At 43.4% G+C, this 18,444-nt stretch overlaps 2 protein-coding genes across 3 annotated transcripts in view; both read left to right on the forward strand.

The window, feature by feature from the left end:
* Positions 1 to 11,859, forward strand: part of LOC129827819 (uncharacterized) — a 117,435-nt gene extending 105,576 nt beyond the window's left edge. Inside the window, exons 2-3 of the mRNA XM_055889018.1 lie at positions 5,755 to 6,924; positions 8,747 to 11,859. Of these exons, the coding sequence (XP_055744993.1) occupies positions 9,386 to 10,969 (1,584 nt within the window). The 5' untranslated portion in view covers positions 5,755 to 6,924; positions 8,747 to 9,385 and the 3' untranslated portion in view covers positions 10,970 to 11,859. The remainder of the gene's footprint in view (positions 1 to 5,754; positions 6,925 to 8,746) is intronic.
* LOC129827817 (A disintegrin and metalloproteinase with thrombospondin motifs 2-like) overlaps positions 1 to 15,144 on the forward strand; it is a 261,252-nt gene extending 246,108 nt beyond the window's left edge. Inside the window, exons 18-22 of one of the 2 annotated variants that reach the window (XM_055889017.1) lie at positions 29 to 161; positions 362 to 569; positions 1,700 to 1,829; positions 2,509 to 2,601; positions 12,937 to 15,144. In XM_055889017.1, coding sequence (XP_055744992.1) covers positions 29 to 161; positions 362 to 569; positions 1,700 to 1,829; positions 2,509 to 2,601; positions 12,937 to 13,934 — 1,562 coding nt within the window. In that variant the 3' untranslated portion in view covers positions 13,935 to 15,144. The remainder of the gene's footprint in view (positions 1 to 28; positions 162 to 361; positions 570 to 1,699; positions 1,830 to 2,508; positions 2,602 to 12,936) is intronic. The other variant, XM_055889016.1, reaches the window with a different exon arrangement.
* Positions 15,145 to 18,444: the final 3,300 nt, after the last annotated feature.

Here is an 18,444-nt window from a genome sequence, read left to right on the forward strand (position 1 = left end):
GATGTTTGTGTGTGTTGTGCCTGGAAAGGTAAGCAGTATACCCGGTACGGCTGTAGAAGGAGAGCAGACAGTAAGATGGTCCACCGACGCTACTGTGAGAACATCAAGAAGCCTCGCGCCATCAGCAGAGACTGCAACCAGAAGGAGTGCTCACAGCCCATGTACGTATGGATGGGTGGTTTAGATGGATGGAAACATAGAGAATGGCCCCGTACAATTTCACTCCTTGTTCCCTTCACCGTGAACCTGTCAACACCAAAGAGGTTAAAGAGGAAGGGGCTAGTGATCAAAATGTCACCAGGTCTGAGATGTATGTCTTTGTCTGTGCCTCCCTCTAACTCTCTGTTCTATGTCTGTCTAGCTGGGAAGATGGTCCGTGGGAGCCGTGCAGTAAGACGTGTGGTAAAACGGGGTACCAGATGAGATCTGTTCGCTGTGTCCAGCCCTTAGACAACGGCAACAAGCGCTCCATCCACAGCAAGTACTGCAACGATGACCGTCCTGAGGCACGCAGACCATGTAACAGAGAGCTCTGCCCTGCACAGTGGAGAGTAGGGTCCTGGACACAGGTAGGGATGGATGGGGGCTGCGGGGGATGGGGGTGCTGGGAGGGTGGGACCAGGTGTGTAGGGGTATCTGTGAGGGTGGGACCAGGTGTGTAGGGGTGTCTGTGAGGGTGGGACCAGGTGTGTAGAGGTATCTGTGAGGGTGGGACCAGGTGTGTAGGGGTGTCTGTGAGGGTGGGACCAGGTGTGTAGGGGTATCTGTGAGGGTGGGACCAGGTGTGTAGGGGTATTTGTGAGGGTGGGACCAGGTGTGTAGGGGTATCTGTGAGGGTGGGACCAGGTGTGTAGGGGTGTCTGTGAGGGTGGGACCAGGTGTGTAGGGGTATCTGTGAGGGTGGGACCAGGTGTGTAGGGGTATCTGTGAGGGTGGGACCAGGTGTGTAGGGGTGTCTGTGAGGGTGGGACCAGGTGTGTAGGGGTGTCTGTGAGGGTGGGACCAGGTGTGTAGGGGTATCTGTGAGGGTGGGACCAGGTGTGTAGGGATGTCTGTGAGGTTGGGACCAGGTGTGTAGGGGTATCTGTGAGGTTGGGACCAGGTTTGTAGGTGTGTCTTTGAGGGTGGGACCAGGTGTGTAGGGATGTCTGTGAGGGTGGGAACAGGTGTATAGGGGTATCTGTGAGGTTGGGACCAGGTTTGTAGGTGTGTCTTTGAGGGTGGGACCAGGTGTGTAGGGATGTCTGTGAGGGTGGAACCAGGTGTGCAGCGATGTATGTGAGGATGGGACCAGGTGTGTAGTGATGTCTGTGGGTGGGACCAGGTGTGTAGTGATGTCTGTGAGGGTGGGATCAGGTGTATAGGGGTATCTGTGAGGTTGGGACCAGGTTTGTAGGTGTGTCTTTGAGGGTGGGACTAGGTGTGTAGGGATGTCTGTGAGGGTGGGACCAGGTGTGTAGGGGTGTCTGTGAGGGTGGGACCAGGTGTGTAGTGATGTCTGTGAGGGTGGGATCAGGTGTGTAGGTGTGTGTGAGGGGGGGTGGGAACAGGTGTTTTGTAGGTATGTAGGTGTGTGTGTTGGTGTGTGTTGTTTTGTAGGTGTGTGTGTTGTTGTGTAGGTGTGTGTGTTGGTGTGTAGGTGTGTGCGTTGATTTGTATAGCCTATTCCTACACTCTTTTCTGTGTTGTGTGACCACAGTGCTCCGTGACGTGTGCCAACGGGACACAGCAGAGGCAGGCGTTGTGTCACACGCGTGACAACACCATCGGTCTGTGTCTGGACAGCAAGCCAGACACCATACGCATATGTCGCCTGGTGCCCTGTGCCAGTGAGTATTATGGCCCCATTATAACTCCTCTTATTTAGTGTCCTTGTGCCACTACTTGCCAGCAGCATACCACCCTGCATCCCACTGCTGGCTTACCTCTGAAGCTAAGCAGGGTCGGTCTTGGTCGGTCCCTAGATGAGAGACCAGATGCTGCTGGAAGAGATGTCAGTAGGGTGCCTCTTTTCTCTGGTCTAAGAAGATCCCAATGTCGCAGGGCATTGAAGGAGACCCTGCCCTGCGCAGGTTGCTGTCTTTCAGATGGGATGTTAAGCGGGTGTCTTGACTCTCTGTGGTCATTAAAAATCCCATGTCACTTAGCGTAAGAGTAGGGGTGTTAACCCCGGTGGCATGGCTAAATTTCCAACCTGGCTCCATTCCATCATGGCTATCTAATCATCCCCCTCATTCCTAATTGGCATATATCACTCCTCACCTCTCCACATGATAGCTGATGTTTGGTGGTTGCTGACATCATCCAGGTTGGTGCTACACATTGGTGGTGAATGTTTCCCAATACTATGTAAAGTGCTTTGATTACCTCAGAAGAAAAGCACTTTAGAAATCTAATCCATGATTCTTTATTATTACTACTGATTGGTGTATTAAGGTAATGTAAAATAGACAGTAGAAGTGTCTCATTGTCCTCTCTGATGTTTTTCCCTCCTTGCTCCATCTCCAGGAGGCTCGTCAGACCTGAATAAGAACGCCAACATCCTGATCCAGTGGCTGTCCCGTCCAGACCCAGACTTGCCCTACCAGAGGAACACTTCACGTAAAAAACCATCCCTTTATAGCTCTGGGCCCGGCCTCCGGTGCATGGCTGTCCTGACCTGGACCCTGACCTCTCTCTCTGTCCTCTTCACCCTGCAACAGGCCTGGGCAAGGGGTCCTGGGGGCAGGCTCACCCCCTGACCACCCCCCCACCCCCACCCCTGTGTCCGTGCCTGTGCCCGCGCCCGCGAGCGAGCGCCAGCTTTTCGCTTCTCTTTTGGGGGGTGTGTGTCTCTCTCTCTCTCTCTGTGTGAGACAGCTCTGATTGGGGGAGGTCTCTGGCTACTGTGTGCTGATTGGTTGGTTGGTTCTCTCTTGCTCTGTCTCTCTCTTCTCTTATCTCTCTCTCTCTTTTGTGGAGCATTGTGTTGTAACCGCTGGCCAGTCCAAACTAAAGCGAAAAACAATTAAACATTGAAGAGAAGCTGTAAATGGAAAATGGCGAACAGGTTTGATTGGCGGCTCTTAGTGGTGTTGAAGAGCCAGTGAGGTGTGAGCCCACCCCTCTGTTTGGCGGCCATGTTTTGAGTGAGCTAGCTGCAAGATGTCATGGGTCACGCTCCTGAGATGCGGCTGCGATTTTTTGGGGGGTCACCACGCCGTCATCGTCTGGGGTGACAAGTGTGAAATTAACGAAGGGAAAAAATATATAAATAAAAAAGAAGTGTAAAAAAACGTTTAAAAAACTAAAGCTTTATTGTGAATGTGATCTTGTCACAATGAGGACATCTTTGCTAAAGTGCTCATCTCACATCCTGGTTCCATTCCCGAATGACAACGACGGTTTATCTCGTTCTAGGTCCCATTCTCAGACTGACAGGAACTCAGCACAGGGACAGGAGGTGATACAAACCAACACTTTTTAGGAATATTATATACGGAGCTGTTGGGTGAAGAGGTCAAGAGTGCAGAAGAGTAAAAGGCTAATGAAAACAGGGTAGTTTTACCATGTGAGGTTGCTTCCCATTTCACCACCTCATCACACATCCTCTCTTTGACTGTTATATTAAAGTTCAATAACTGCAGCTTATTTATGCTTGCAAACTTTAAAACAAATACATCTATAAATATATTTGTATATATAATATATATATATACAGTACCAGTCAAAAGTTTGGACACACCTACTCATTCAAGGTTTTTTCTTTATTTGTACTATTAAATAATAATAGTATAATACTAGAATAATAGTGAAGACATCAAAACTATGAAATGAAACACATATGGAATCATGTAGTAACCATAAAAGTGTTAAATAATCTAAATATATTTGAGATTCTTTAAATAGCCTCCCTTTGCCTTGGTGACAGCTTTGCACACTCTTAGCATTATCTTAAAACCTGTTGGGGATGGGGGCGCTGTTTAGACTATTTATGCTAATTTGGTAATTTTTTAAACGGCTTCCCACAAAATCCTTGATCGTACAATATGCATATTATTATTATTATTGGATAGAAAACAGTCTATAGTTTCTATAGGAGTTGAAATTTTGTCTCTAAGTGGAACAGAGCCCATTCTACAGCAATTTCCCTGACATGGAGTCAGATTTGAGAAATGTTGGCCACTTTTCTGAAGTCAGTTAAAAGGGCACTGTCGTTGCTATGACTATACGGACACTTCTTACGTCTTCCCCTGGATGCCTTTACGTGATGACGATTCCAACGGGGTCGATTGCTCGTTCACAGGCCCTACAAATGAAAAAAACCTTTAGCTAGCAAGTCTTTTCTTGCTGCGTAACGCGCGTGGAAGACACCGACCCTCTCCTGTTCCAAGCGTTAGTTTAGCCTGTTATATTTCTCCGGTCATCTTTTCACTCGTTATAGGAGTTACAAACATCATAAAGTAGTTAATTTAAAGCGTTTTATAGCAATTTATATCCGTTTAGTGCGATTTTGGGACATTTATTTTTGCAACGATGTGAAAAGTTGGGCACGCTTTTCAGTTCATCCCGAACGCAGTTGACATTTCCACATGGCAAGAGGACAGCTTTCCACCAAAAGACGATTTCTCCCAAGAAAGGATCCTTTGCCCAAGATACTGATGGAAGAACAGCTCAAGGTAGGACATTTTTATTATGATAAATCGTGTTTCTGTCGAAACATTTTAGTGGCTTAGGACGCCATGTTTTTTGACGTAGCTTCGCTTGGCGCAAACTGTATTGAAAAGTAAGGATAAATTAAAAAATGTAATAACGCAATTGTATTAAGAATTAAATTGTCTATCAATCCCTGTCCACCCTATATTTTTTAGTCACGTTTATGAGTATTTATGTATAAGAGTAGATCACTGTCTAAGTGGCGCAAGGACAAATTCTGACCAGCTGAGTTACATTTCACATTGTCTAACCATGATTTTGGTGGCTAAATATAAACATTTTCGATCAAACTGTATATGCATGTTGTAATGTGATGTTACAGGAGTGTCATCGGAAGAATTCTGAGAAGGTTAGTGAAAAAATTAATATCTTTTGGCGATGTTGACTTTTATCGCTCACTTTGGCTAGAATCAATGCTGGGCTGCTAATTGCTATGTGCTAAGCTAATATAACGATTTATTGTGTTTTCGCTGTAAGACACTTAGAAAATCTGAAATATTGTCTGTATTCACAGGATCTGTGTCTTTCGATTCGTGTATGCTGTGTATTTTTACGAAATGTTTGATGATTAGTAGTTAGGTAAACACGTTGCTCATTGTAATTATTCTAGTCCATTTGTGATGGTGGGTGCAATTGTAAACTATGCCATATACCTGAAATATGCACTTTTTTCTAACAAAACCTATCCCATACCATAAATATGTTATCAGACTGTCATCTAATGAGTTTTTTTGTTGGTTAGGGGCTATAAATATCTTAGTTTTGCCGAATTGGTGATGGCTACTGGTGTTGGTGGACAAATAAAAGATGGTGGATTATGCTAACGTGTTTTTAGGTAATAGATGTACATCTTTACATATTGTGTCTTCCCTGTAAAACATTTTAAAAATCGGAAATGTTGACTGGATTCACAAGATCTGTGTCTTTCATTAGCTGTATTGGACTTTAATGTGTGAAAGTTAAATATTTTAAAAAAATATTTTTTTTGAATTTCGCGGCACTGGTTTTTCAGTGGGGGGGGGGGGGGTGTGCCGCTAGCGCCACGCTGATCCTAGACAGGTTAAGCAGCTTCACCTGGAATGCTTTTCCAACAGTCTTAAAGGAGTTCCCACATATGTTGAGCACTTGTTGGCTGCTTTCTCTTCACTCTGCGGTCCAACTCATCCCAAACCATTTCAATTGGGTTGAGGTCGGGTGATTGTGGAGGCCACGTCATCTGATGCAGCACCATCACTCTCCTTCTTGGTCAAATAGCCCTTGAGGTGTGTTTTGGGAGGTGTGTTTTGGGTCATTGTCCTGTTGAAAAACAAATGATAGTCCCACTAAACGCAAACCAGATGGGATGGCATATCGCTGCAGAATACTGTGGTAGCCATGCTGATTAAGTGTGCCTTGAATTATAAATAAATCATAGACAGTGTCATCAGAAAAGCACCATCACACCTCCTCCTCTATGCTTCACGGTGGGAACCACACATGCGGAGATCATCCGTTCACCTACTCTGCGTCTCACAAAGACTCATCAGACAAAGTACAGATTTCCACTGGTGTCCATTGCTCATGTTTCTTGGCCTAAGCAAGTCTCTTCTTATTATTGGTGTCCTTTATTAGTGGGTTCTTTGCAGCAATTCGACCATGAAGTCCTGATTCACGCAGTCTCCTCTGAACAGTTGACGTTGAGATGTGTCTGTTACTTGAACTCTGTGAAGCATTTATTTGGGCTGCAATCTGAGGTGCAGTTAACTCTAATGAACGTATCCTTTGCAACAGAGGTAACTCTGGGTCTTCCTTTCCTGTGGCGGTCCTCATGAGAGACAGTTTTGTCATAGCGCTTGATGGTTTTTGCGACTGCACTTAAAGAAACGTTCAAATGTCTTGATATTTTCCGGATTGACTGACCTTCATGTCTTAAAGTAATGATGGACTGTCATTTATCTTTGGTTATTTGAGCTGTTCTTGCCATAATAGGGTCTTGGTCTTTTACCAAATATGGCTATCGTCTGTATACCACCCCTACCTTGTCACCACACAACTGATTGGCTCAAACGCATTAAGAAGGAAAGATATTCCACAAATTAACTTTTAACAAGGCACACCTGTTAATTGAAATGCATTCTAGGTGACTACCTCATGAAAATGGTTCAGAGAATGCCAAGAGTGTGCAAAGCTGTCATCAAGGCTAAGGGTGGCTACTTTGAAGAATCTCAAATATAAAATATATTTGAATTTGTTTAACCTGTCTAGGATCAGCGTGGCGCTAGCGGCACACCCCCCCCCCCCCCACTGAAAAACCAGTGCCGCGAAATTCAAAAAAAATATTTTTTTAAAATATTTAACTTTCACACATTAAAGTCCAATACAGCTAATGAAAGACACAGATCTTGTGAATCCAGTCAACATTTCCGATTTTTAAAATGTTTTACAGGGAAGACACAATATGTAAAGATGTACATCTATTACCTAAAAACACATTAGCATAATCCACCATCTTTTATTTGTCCACCAACACCAGTAGCCATCACCAATTCGGCTAAACTAAGATATTTATAGCCCCTAACCAACAAAAAAACTCATTAGATGACAGTCTGATAACATATTTATGGTATGGGATAGGTTTTGTTAGAAAAAAGTGCATATTTCAGGTATATGGCATAGTTTACAATTGCACCCACCATCACAAATGGACTAGAATAATTACAATGAGCAACGTGTTTACCTAACTACTAATCATCAAACATTTCGTAAAAATACACAGCATACACGAATCGAAAGACACAGATCCTGTGAATACAGACAATATTTCAGATTTTCTAAGTGTCTTACAGCGAAAACACAATAAATCGTTATATTAGCTTAGCACATAGCAATTAGCAGCCCAGCATTGATTCTAGCCAAAGTGAGCGATAAAAGTCAACATCGCCAAAAGATATTAATTTTTTCACTAACCTTCTCAGAATTCTTCCGATGACACTCCTGTAACATCACATTACAACATGCATATACAGTTTGATCGAAAATGTTTATATTTAGCCACCAAAATCATGGTTAGACAATGTGAAATGTAGCTCAGCTGGTCAGAAAATGTCCTTGCGCCACTTAGACAGTGATCTACTCTTATACATAAATACTCATAAACGTGACTAAAAAATATAGGGTGGACAGGGATTGATAGACAATTTAATTCTTAATACAATTGCGTTATTACATTTTTTAATTTATCCTTACTTTTCAATACAGTTTGCGCCAAGCGAAGCTACGTCAAAAAACATGGCGTCCTAAGCCACTAAAATGTTTCGACAGAAACACGATTTATCATAATAAAAATGTCCTACCTTGAGCTGTTCTTCCATCAGTATCTTGGGCAAAGGATCCTTTCTTGGGAGAAATCGTCTTTTGGTGGAAAGCTGTCCTCTTGCCATGTGGAAATGTCAACTGCGTTCGGGATGAACTGAAAAGCGTGCCCAACTTTTCACATCGTTGCAAAAATAAATGTCCCAAAATCGCACTAAACGGATATAAATTGCTATAAAACGCTTTAAATTAACTACTTTATGATGTTTGTAACTCCTATAACGAGTGAAAAGATGACCGGAGAAATATAACAGGCTAAACTAACGCTTGGAACAGGAGAGGGTCGGTGTCTTCCACGCGCGTTACGCAGCAAGAAAAGACTTGCTAGCTAAAGGTTTTTTTCATTTGTAGGGCCTGTGAACGCGCAATCGACCCCGTTGGAATCGTCATCACGTAAAGGCATCCAGGGGAAGACGTAAGAAGTGTCCGTATAGTCATAGCAACGACAGTGCCCTTTTAACTGACTTCAGAAAAGTGGCCAACATTTCTCAAATCTGACTCCATGTCAGGGAAATTGCTGTAGAATGGGCTCTGTTCCACTTAGAGACAAAATTTCAACTCCTATAGAAACTATAGACTGTTTTCTATCCAATAATAATAATAATATGCATATTGTACGATCAAGGATTTTGTGGGAAGCCGTTTAAAAAATTAGCCAAATTAGCATAAATAGTCTAAACAGCGCCCCCATCCCCAACAGGTTTAACACTGTTTTGGTTACTACATGATTCCATGTGTTATTTCATAGTTTTGATGTCTTCACTTTTATTCTACAATGTAGACAATAGTACAAATAAAGAAAAATCCTTGAATGATTAGGTGTGTCCAACATTTTGACTGGTACTGTATATATAATGTATATGAAAATCTATATGAGTAACAATAATATGAATAATAATAATGTTTTACCATGAATAAGCTGTAGTTCATTATAACCTACAGACTGCTATTGATCACTTCGATCCTTGACTGTTATGTGTATTTTTTGTTATTTATTTTACATGAGTAATACAGAAGTGAATATTTATTAAGAGTAACGTGTCAGGGGGGAAGGGGTATAGACCTATATTATGCAGGACTTGGTCAGTTAGTTGCCGCTCCATTTATTTCAGATGGATGTGGTTTACTATTGCTACTTATTTTCTTTAGGGAAAGGATCACGTTTCTGTCATGCACATTTGCATCCCTTACGTGTGTGTGTGCAAAGGTGCATGTCTGTCTGTCTGTCTGTCTGTCTGTCTGTCTGTCTGTCTGTCTGTCTGTCTGTCTGTCTGTCTGTCTGTCTGTCTGTCTGTCTGTCTGTCTGTCTGTGTCTCTCTGTGTCTGTGTGTGGGTATGCATGTGTCTGTGTGTGGGTATGCATGTGTCTGTGTCTGTGTGTGGGTATGCATGTGTCTGTGTCTGTGTGTGGGTATGCATGTGTCTGTGTCTGTGTGTGGGTATGCATGTGTCTGTGTCTGTGTGTGGGTATGCATGTGTCTGTGTCTGTGTGTGGGTATGCATGTGTCTGTGTCTGTGTGTGGGTATGCATGTGTCTGTGGGTATGCATGTGTCTGTGTCTGTGTGTGGGTATGCATGTGTCTGTGTCTGTGTGTGGGTATGCATGTGTCTGTGTCTGTGTGTGGGTATGCATGTGTCTGTGTCTGTGTGTGGGTATGCATGTGTCTGTGTGTGGGTATGCATGTGTCTGTGTGTGGGTATGCATGTGTCTGTGTGTGGGTATGCATGTGTATTTGTGGGTATGCGTGTGGGTATGCATGTGTATTTGTGGGTATGCGTGTGGGTATGCATGTGTATGTGTGGGTATGCGTGTGGGTATGCATGTGTATGTGTGGGTATGCGTGTGGGTATGCATGTGTCTGTGTGTGGGTATGCATGTGTCTGTGTGTGGGTATGCATGTGTATTTGTGGGTATGCGTGTGGGTATGCATGTGTATTTGTGGGTATGCGTGTGGGTATGCATGTGTATGTGTGGGTATGCGTGTGGGTATGCATGTGTATGTGTGGGTATGCGTGTGGGTATGCATGTGTATGTGTGGGTATGCGTGTGGGTATGCATGTGTATTTGTGGGTATGCGTGTGGGTATGCATGTGTATTTGTGGGTATGCGTGTGGGTATGCATGTGTATTTGTGGGTATGCGTGTGGGTATGCATGTGTATTTGTGGGTATGCATGTGTGTGTATGCATGTGGGTATGCATGTGTATTTGTGGGTATGCATGTGTATTTGTGGGTATGCATGTGGGTATGTGTGTGGGTATGCATGTGTATTTGTGGGTCTGTGTCGTCTGTGTCTGTGTCTGTGTCTGTGGGTATGCATGTGTATTTGTGGGTATGTGTGTGGGTATGTGTGTGGGTATGCATGTGTATTTGTGGGTATGTGTGTGGGTATGTGTGTGGGTATGCATGTGTATTTGTGTGGGTATGCATGTGTATTTGTGTGGGTATGCATGTGTATTTGTGGGTATGCATGTGGGTATGTGTGTGGGTATGCATGTGTATTTGTGGGTATGTGTCTGTGTCTGTGTCTGTGTGTGTGGGTATGCATGTGTATTTGTGGGTATGTGTGTGGGTATGCATGTGTATTTGTGGGTATGTGTGTGGGTATGCATGTGTATTTGTGGGTATGTGTGTGGGTATGCATGTGTATTTGTGGGTATGTGTGTGGGTATGCATGTGTATTTGTGGGTATGTGTGTGGGTATGCATGTGTATTTGTGGGTATGTGTGTGGGTATGCATGTGTATTTGTGGGTATGTGTGTGTACGTTCATGCAGGCTTCTCGTAGACATACAACTCTGAAACAGAAATACCTCATAAACCTTCATTTGAAAGCATCAGATCTTGTTTTTCCTTTTGTGATGAACATTAAACACATGAACAATGCCTTATCTTGGATTGAATGTAATGGCATTTATCTGTGAAAGAGAAGGCTTTACTCATCAAAACCTTTATTAATCACTTAAAGGCAGCTTCAAACTAACAGGCAAACACAGGCAAACCATCAGAACCTGCAACATGCAAAAGGTTTGGACCGTGGTCTGACCACCGGGTACGGTTTACGAAGGGCCCAGGGTATCGATCGGCATCTAGAAAAACACTTCAGTCTTATCATTGCATTGTGATCACATGTTTCTGTTGTGACTAGTAGCGAGCTATCCGATGTTTCGTGCTGGAGTCGGACGGTAGGAGGCCAATGAAGCTAGACCTTGCAGTGCGATACTGTATATAACGTTGGTGTTGACTATATTTAATAATGTTCATGACTGTTATCTTCTTACTTATGGGGGAAAAAATCTATAATATTCTATACTATGGGTAACTGTTTTGTGGCTTCACTAGCCTGCTGGGTGGGGCTGGCTGACGTTGGACGGACGTTGGATTGACGTTGGGGAAACATTCAGAAGGACTATGTGCACTACGTCTATATGCACTTTGATTTATCAGGGAAAAATGTATTCATGTTTTGTAAATGTTTCATATGACACTTAAACGTGCCAATCCAGTTTTTACATCATTCATCATGGAGAATTCTGTATTTTATTTATTCAACTTCAAATCTATTTATTAATTTATGTACATTTTTCATTTGACTTCTTATCAATTGATTAACTAAACGAATTGATTGGTTTACTTCCCAGTAATGAAGTGTTTTACCAAAGTGACTGTGAACTTGTACCTTTCGATACAGTTTAATTATTTTTCTTAAGACAATAATATATCTATATATTGAGGGGGGAGTACATCTCATTGTTTTAGTTCCTGTCATTATCAACTGCAAAGTTGTATAAATAAAAAAATGTTTTAAAATGCGCTCTCACTCTCTCCTCCTGAGTTTGTGATGGTTTGACTTGGTGTGAGGAGGAGCGCATTACAAACTGCCAGTATAACACAACTCAAAGATTGCTCCAACCTTACAAAGGGTAAAACATTGTCTTATAAAGTGATATTGCCATGAATAATGAAAGACAGATTAAAGAAGATCAAGCCTCTTATCCTGCATAAAAAATATGAACAAAGTTATATTGATATACGTAGTATGTTTACACTAATCTGAAACGAATAAAGAAACACAGATGAGATGTCAGAAACATTTAGTTTGGTCTGAAAAGAGACGAGCAGTGTTGGGGAAGCTACTCTAAAAAAAATGTTTTACCAAGCTAACAATTACTTCACACTAAAAAAGGTGAAGCTACACTAAACCTTAAGAAAAATATAGTTTACTAAACTAAAGTTACTGTGAAAAAGTAGTTCACTTCATCCGAACTACTTTGTGAAAAATTATCATTTGTAAATCAGAAATGTCACAGACTACAAACTACAAATTATTATATCACTTTTGGGTCATATGTTAACAGAATGTGTAATTCTGACGATTAAACACAACAACAATTGTGAGAATTATACAGGTGTCGAAAAAGAAAGAAAAGTTTTGCCTACTTCACCCATATATACTTTTTTAAGTAGTGTGTTGTTCTAGTAGTTAGCTACACCGCTATATGGCAAAAAAATGTAATACTACTGAAAATACTACGTAGATTTTTATTTAGTTCAACTACCACAAACCTACTGCACAATGTAGTTAAATGACTAGTTGAACTACATGTAGTTAACTACTCCCCAGGACTGGAGCCAGGTTACTGTTCCAGCACCACAACAACAAAGAACCCACTCCGCTCTTCTTTCCTTTTAGATGCTACGGACTAATCTATTGACTCTGCTGTCCATGCTGCTTGGGTCTTCTCTTTCTTCTTCTTCCTTCCTGCTCTCGTTGTTAATGGTCTAACATTACTACCTCTACTACTTTACTGGACCGTTTCTAAACACACACACTCCCACAGCGCCATCTCCAGCCCCGCCCAGTCTCAGCTCTGTGTTCTCTCCCCCACAGGCAAGCAGCGTTGTCATGGAGACAGGTCAGTGTTCTGTCGCATGGAGGTGCTGATCCGCTACTGCACTCTGCCTGGCTACAAGCGCATGTGCTGCAAATCCTGCAGCAACGTGACAGACAGCAGCCTGAGCACCACTGCCCCTCCCCGGGTCACAGCTGTCCCCCTGCCTCGCCCCCGGCCTCTGCCTCAGCCCAAGGACAACAACATCCTCTTTCAGGCCACGGTGCATCCAAGAAGTACAACACATATACCTTATACCACGCCACGCCCAATGAGCACCGCAGACACTTATACAACACCCCACCCATACTACACCACATACCCCGTCCCCATGACCCCAGAGCGCAGTGTGACCCCCAGAGACACAACCAGGAAGTACCCCTCATTCACCCTCTCCACCAGCACCAGCATATGCACTATAACTCCCAGCAGCCCTTTCACTGATATCACCTTTGTCAGCAACGACACCACAGGTGCAACAACCACAACTCCCAGTAGCCTATTCTCCATGGATGATGTCATAAAGCCAACTGAAACCAACTACTTTGAGGATGTCACATCGCCCAGTGGAACCATCCCATACACTGATGTCACAATGCTCAGTGGAACTACTGTCCCCAGCGATGACATCATAGATATGACCACCCCTGATTGGCCGGATTGCACAGAGTACATATCTGTGAGGGCCACTGTTCCCACAACAGAACAAACGACAGCCCTGCCTCCCACAACAACCATCGCCACAATGACAACAAAAACCCAAAAACCCACGTGGCCACCAAGCCGCCAGGAGGAGACCAGAGAGAACAACTCCATCGATGATCCCTATAACCGGATCATAGGAGTGGACAACGACATCTCCCAAAACAACTTGATCCCCAGACGAAGCCGTGTGTTCCTCAGGGAGAGAACACGGAACAAACGCATCCAGGAACTCCTGGAGGAGAAGAGGAACTTTCTGTTGAGGATGAAGCGGGCCCACAGGGGTGCTGTGTGATAACCTTTGACCCCTTTCTCTTAAAGAGATGTACCTACGTCTGCTAACAGACTGGAGTTATTATTTAACCCTTAACCTGCCTTGGTGCTCTCTATCAGGCAAAGACCCACCGCAGACCCAGAGCCACAGTACAGACATACATACCACCCTGTTGTTTTACACACACACACCAGCCAGCCACACGGCAAACTGAGCTATGCGGAGAGAGAACCAAAGCCAGATGTTTGCACAGTTGTTTTGAATAAAAGCGGTTGGTCTTGTTGTACGGCTGAGAGTAGAGCCAGATGAAATTTGGTCCGTACATCCTCCTGGACCTGTACCACAACAAGGGAAACTTTTATCTCTCCAATCCTCCCCGAGTGTGCTTAGGTTTTCAGAGTAAGGCAAATACAGTAAAGATGTATTCTCTTTCATAAGCAGCACATACCTGGATAAGCTCAGGTTGTGAAACGTTGGACCTTCAGGACATTGATAAAGCTCGAAGTAGATTTTATTTATTCTATTTAAATGAAGTCTTATTCCCAAGCCCCATGCCAGGACCTAGGTAAACTTGCTCATCCCGAACAAGTTTAACATTCCATATTAGATTACAGCCTATGACTGCAGTTGATATGCCCCCTCTTTGAGTCAAACAGACATGAATACCACTCTGGTCACATTGAATGAGACAGGTTAGATAGGAAGTGTCCATATGTGTCTTTGTCTAGGGGTACATCCCTAAGGGCCCTGGTCCGAAGTAATGTGCTGTAAAGGGAATAGACTAGGGTTGATTGCCGAGGTTTACCGTGATTTACCGCTCAAAACCACTCCCTTTTCTCTGGATAAATAACTGCAAGAAACCCGTAAATCATAATAAATGATTTCTATGAACAGCATGGTGTGAAATGGAACTGTTACATTATATGCAATGTCTAAATTTGGCTTCTCCACGAAATGGAACTGTTCAATTATACGCAATGTCTAAATCTGGCTTCTCTACAGCCTCTGCATGATGAATCAACGCTCAGGGTGGGGACAGACCCATCTCAGTGTGGAGCGCAGTTCACAATGCATGTACACCTATCATCTCATTATGGTAACTTGTGACAGGTAGGCCTACATTTGCTGCAGCATAGCCTATGCTACAGTAAAATAAAGACCAAATGTGTGTCTAATTTACCCATCTCCATCTGGCTTTCGGGGGTCACCTTGTTTTTATAATTGTAAAGATTATTGTATTTTTTATTGCAGCTACAGAGTTTTAAAACAGCCTATCAGTCGAATAGGCTGATAGGCTGTCATATTTCTACTTTTAAACTCGGACAAAACAGAGATGCTTGTTCTAGGTCCCAAGAAACAAAGAGATCTTCTGTTGAATCTGACAATTAATCTTGATGGTTGTAAAGTCGTCTCAAGTAAAACTGTGAAGGACCTCAGCGTTACTCTGGACCCTGATCTCTCTTTTGACGAACATATCAAGACTGTTTCAAGGACAGCTTTTTTCCATCAACGTAACATTGCAAAAATCAGAACCTTTCTGTCCAAAAATGATGCAGAAAAATTAATCCATGCTTTTGTTACTTCTAGGTTAGACTACTGCAATGCTCTACTTTCCGGCTACCCGGATAAAGCACTAAATAAACTTCAGTTAGTGCTAAATACGGCTGCTAGAATCCTGACTAGAACCCCAAAATGTGATCATATTACTCCAGTGCTAGCCTCCCTACACTGGCTTCCTGTTAAGGCAAGGGCTGATTTCAAGGTTTTACTGCTAACCTACAAAGCATTACATGGGCTTGCTCCTACCTATATTTCCGATTTGGTCCTGCCGTACATACTTACACGTACGCTACGGTCACAAGACGCAGGCCTCCTAATTGTCCCTAGAATTTCTAAGCAAACAGCTGGAGGCAGGGCTTTCTCCTATAGAGCTCCATTTTTATGGAATGGTCTGCCTACCCATGTGAGAGACGCAGACTCGGTCTCAACCTTTAAGTCTTTACTGAAGACTCATCTCTTCAGTGGGTCATATGATTGGGTGTAGTCTGGCCCAGGAGTGTGAAGGTGAACGGAAAGGCTCTGGAGCAACAAACCGCCCTTGCTGTCTCTGCCTGGCCGGTTCCCCTCTCTCCACTGGGATTCTCTGCCTCTAACCCTATTACAGGGGCTGAGTCACTGGCTTACTGGTGCTCTTCCATGCCGTCCCTAGGAGGGGTGCGTCACTTGAGTGGGTTGAGTCACTGACGTGATCTTCCTGTCTGGGTTGGCGCCCCCCCCCCCCCCCCCCCCCCCCCCTTGGGCTGTGCCGTGGCGGAGATCTTTGTGGGCTATACTCGGCCTTGTCTCAGGATGGTAAGTTGGTGGTTGACGTTATCCCTCTAGTGTTGTGGGGGCTGTGCTTTGGCAAAGTGGGTGGGGTTATATCCTTCCTGTTTGGCCCTGTCCGGGGGTATCATCGGATGGGGCCACAGTGTCTCCTGACCCCTCCTATCTCAGCCTCCAGTATTTATGTTGCAGTAGTTTATGTGTCGGGGGGCTAGGGTCAGTTTGTTATATCTGGAGTACTTCTCCTGTCTTATCCGGTGTCCTGTGTGAATTTAAGTATGCTCTCTCTAATTCTCTCTTTCTCTCTTTCTTTCTCTCTCTCGGAGGACCTGAGCCCTAGGACCATGCCTCAGGACTACCTGGCATGATGACTCCTTGCTGTCCCCAGTCCACCTGGCCGTGCTGCTGCTCCAGTTTCAACTGTTCTGCCTGCGGCTATGGAACCCTGACCTGTTCACCCGACGTGCTACCTGTCCCAGACCTGCTGTTTTCAACTCTCTAGATACCGCAGGAGCGGTAGAGATACTCTTAATGATCGGCTATGAAAAGCCAACTGACATTTACTCCTGAGGTGCTGACTTGCTGCACCCTCGACAACTACTGTGATTATTATTATTTGACCATGCTGGTCATTTATGAACATTTGAACATCTTGGCCATCTTCTGTTATAATCTCCACCCGGCACAGCCAGAAGAGGACTGGCCACCCCTCATAGCCTGGTTCCTCTCTAGGTTTCTTCCTAGGTTTTGGCCTTTCTAGGGAGTTTTTCCTAGCCACCGTGCTTCTACACCTGCATTGCTTGCTGTTTGGGGTTTTAGGCTGGGTTTCTCTACAGCACTTAGAGATCAGCTGATGTAAGAAGGGCTATATAAATACATTTGATTTGAATATCATCGCTTTAAATCAGTGCACGCACAAGCTCTCTCTCGCAGACTTTCTCTCTTTCCATCAACTCCATTCAAATTGGATCTGAAACAGATAATCCTGTTGTAAATGTAAATATAGCCCTATATATAGATGTCCTAGCCTACCTCTTTCAGGTACTACCTTCTTTTCAGCCTTTGGTTTAGCTAATTAAATATGGGTTATGCATAATAAGCTTCTAATTTATAGCATCTGTCTCTTGCTCAATTTGCAAGCGCCTGTGCTCCACTAGCCTCTCCTTAGCTCTTGGCAGTGATGGAAAAAGTACCCAACTGTCATACTTGAGTAAAGGTAAAGATAACTTAATAGAAAATAACTCAAGTAATAGTAAAAGTTACCCAGTAAAATTATACTTGAGTAAAAGTATTTGGTTTAAAATATACTTAAGTATCAGAAGTAAAAGTATAAATAATTTCAAATTCCTTATGTTAAGCAAACCAGATGAGACCATTTTCTTGTTTTTGTTCTATTTACGGAATGCAGGGACACTCCAACACTGAGACATAATTTACACACATTGCATGTGGGCTCTCAACTGGCACAGTGGTCTAAGACATCTTAGTGCTAGAGGCATCACTACAGACAACCTGGTTCAAATCCAGACTGTATCACAACCGGCTGTGATTGGGAGTCCCATAGGACGGTGCACAGTTGGCCCAGTGTTGTCTGAGTTTGGCCAGTCTTTGTTCTTAACTGACTTGCCTAGTTAAATAAATGTGTGTTTAGTGACTCTGCTGGATCAAAGGCAGTAGGGATGACCAGGGATGTTTGGTTGATAAGTGTGTGAAATTGACTATTTTCCAGTCCTGCAAAGCATTCAAAATGTAACATGTACTTTTGGGTGTGAAGGGAAATGTATGGAGTAAAAAGCTAAATATTGGAATGTAGTGAAGTAAAAGTAGTCAAAAATATAAATAGTAAAGTAAAGTACAGATACCCTCAAAAACGACATAATTAGTACTTGAAAGTATTTTTACTCAAGTACTTTACACCACTGTCTCTTAGGAGTTTCATGCAGGAAAAGCTAGACTAAAATAATTTGCTGCACATATATGTTTTTGTTACATTGCTTATACAAATAGACTATTCAAAAAGGGATAGTTGAATGTTAAATACAGCAGCCAATAGAACTGGGGTAGTTTGAAAGAAGAGAGAACACGCGATACAGCAGCCAATAGAACTGGGGAAGTTTGAAAGAAGAGAGAACACGCGATACAGCAGCCAATAGAACTGGGGAAGTTTGAAAGAAGAGAGAACACGTGATACAGCAGCCAATAGAAC

The sequence above is a fragment of the Salvelinus fontinalis genome, chromosome 29 (genome assembly GCF_029448725.1).
Source record: "Salvelinus fontinalis isolate EN_2023a chromosome 29, ASM2944872v1, whole genome shotgun sequence".
Taxonomy (NCBI): Eukaryota; Metazoa; Chordata; class Actinopteri; order Salmoniformes; family Salmonidae; genus Salvelinus; species Salvelinus fontinalis.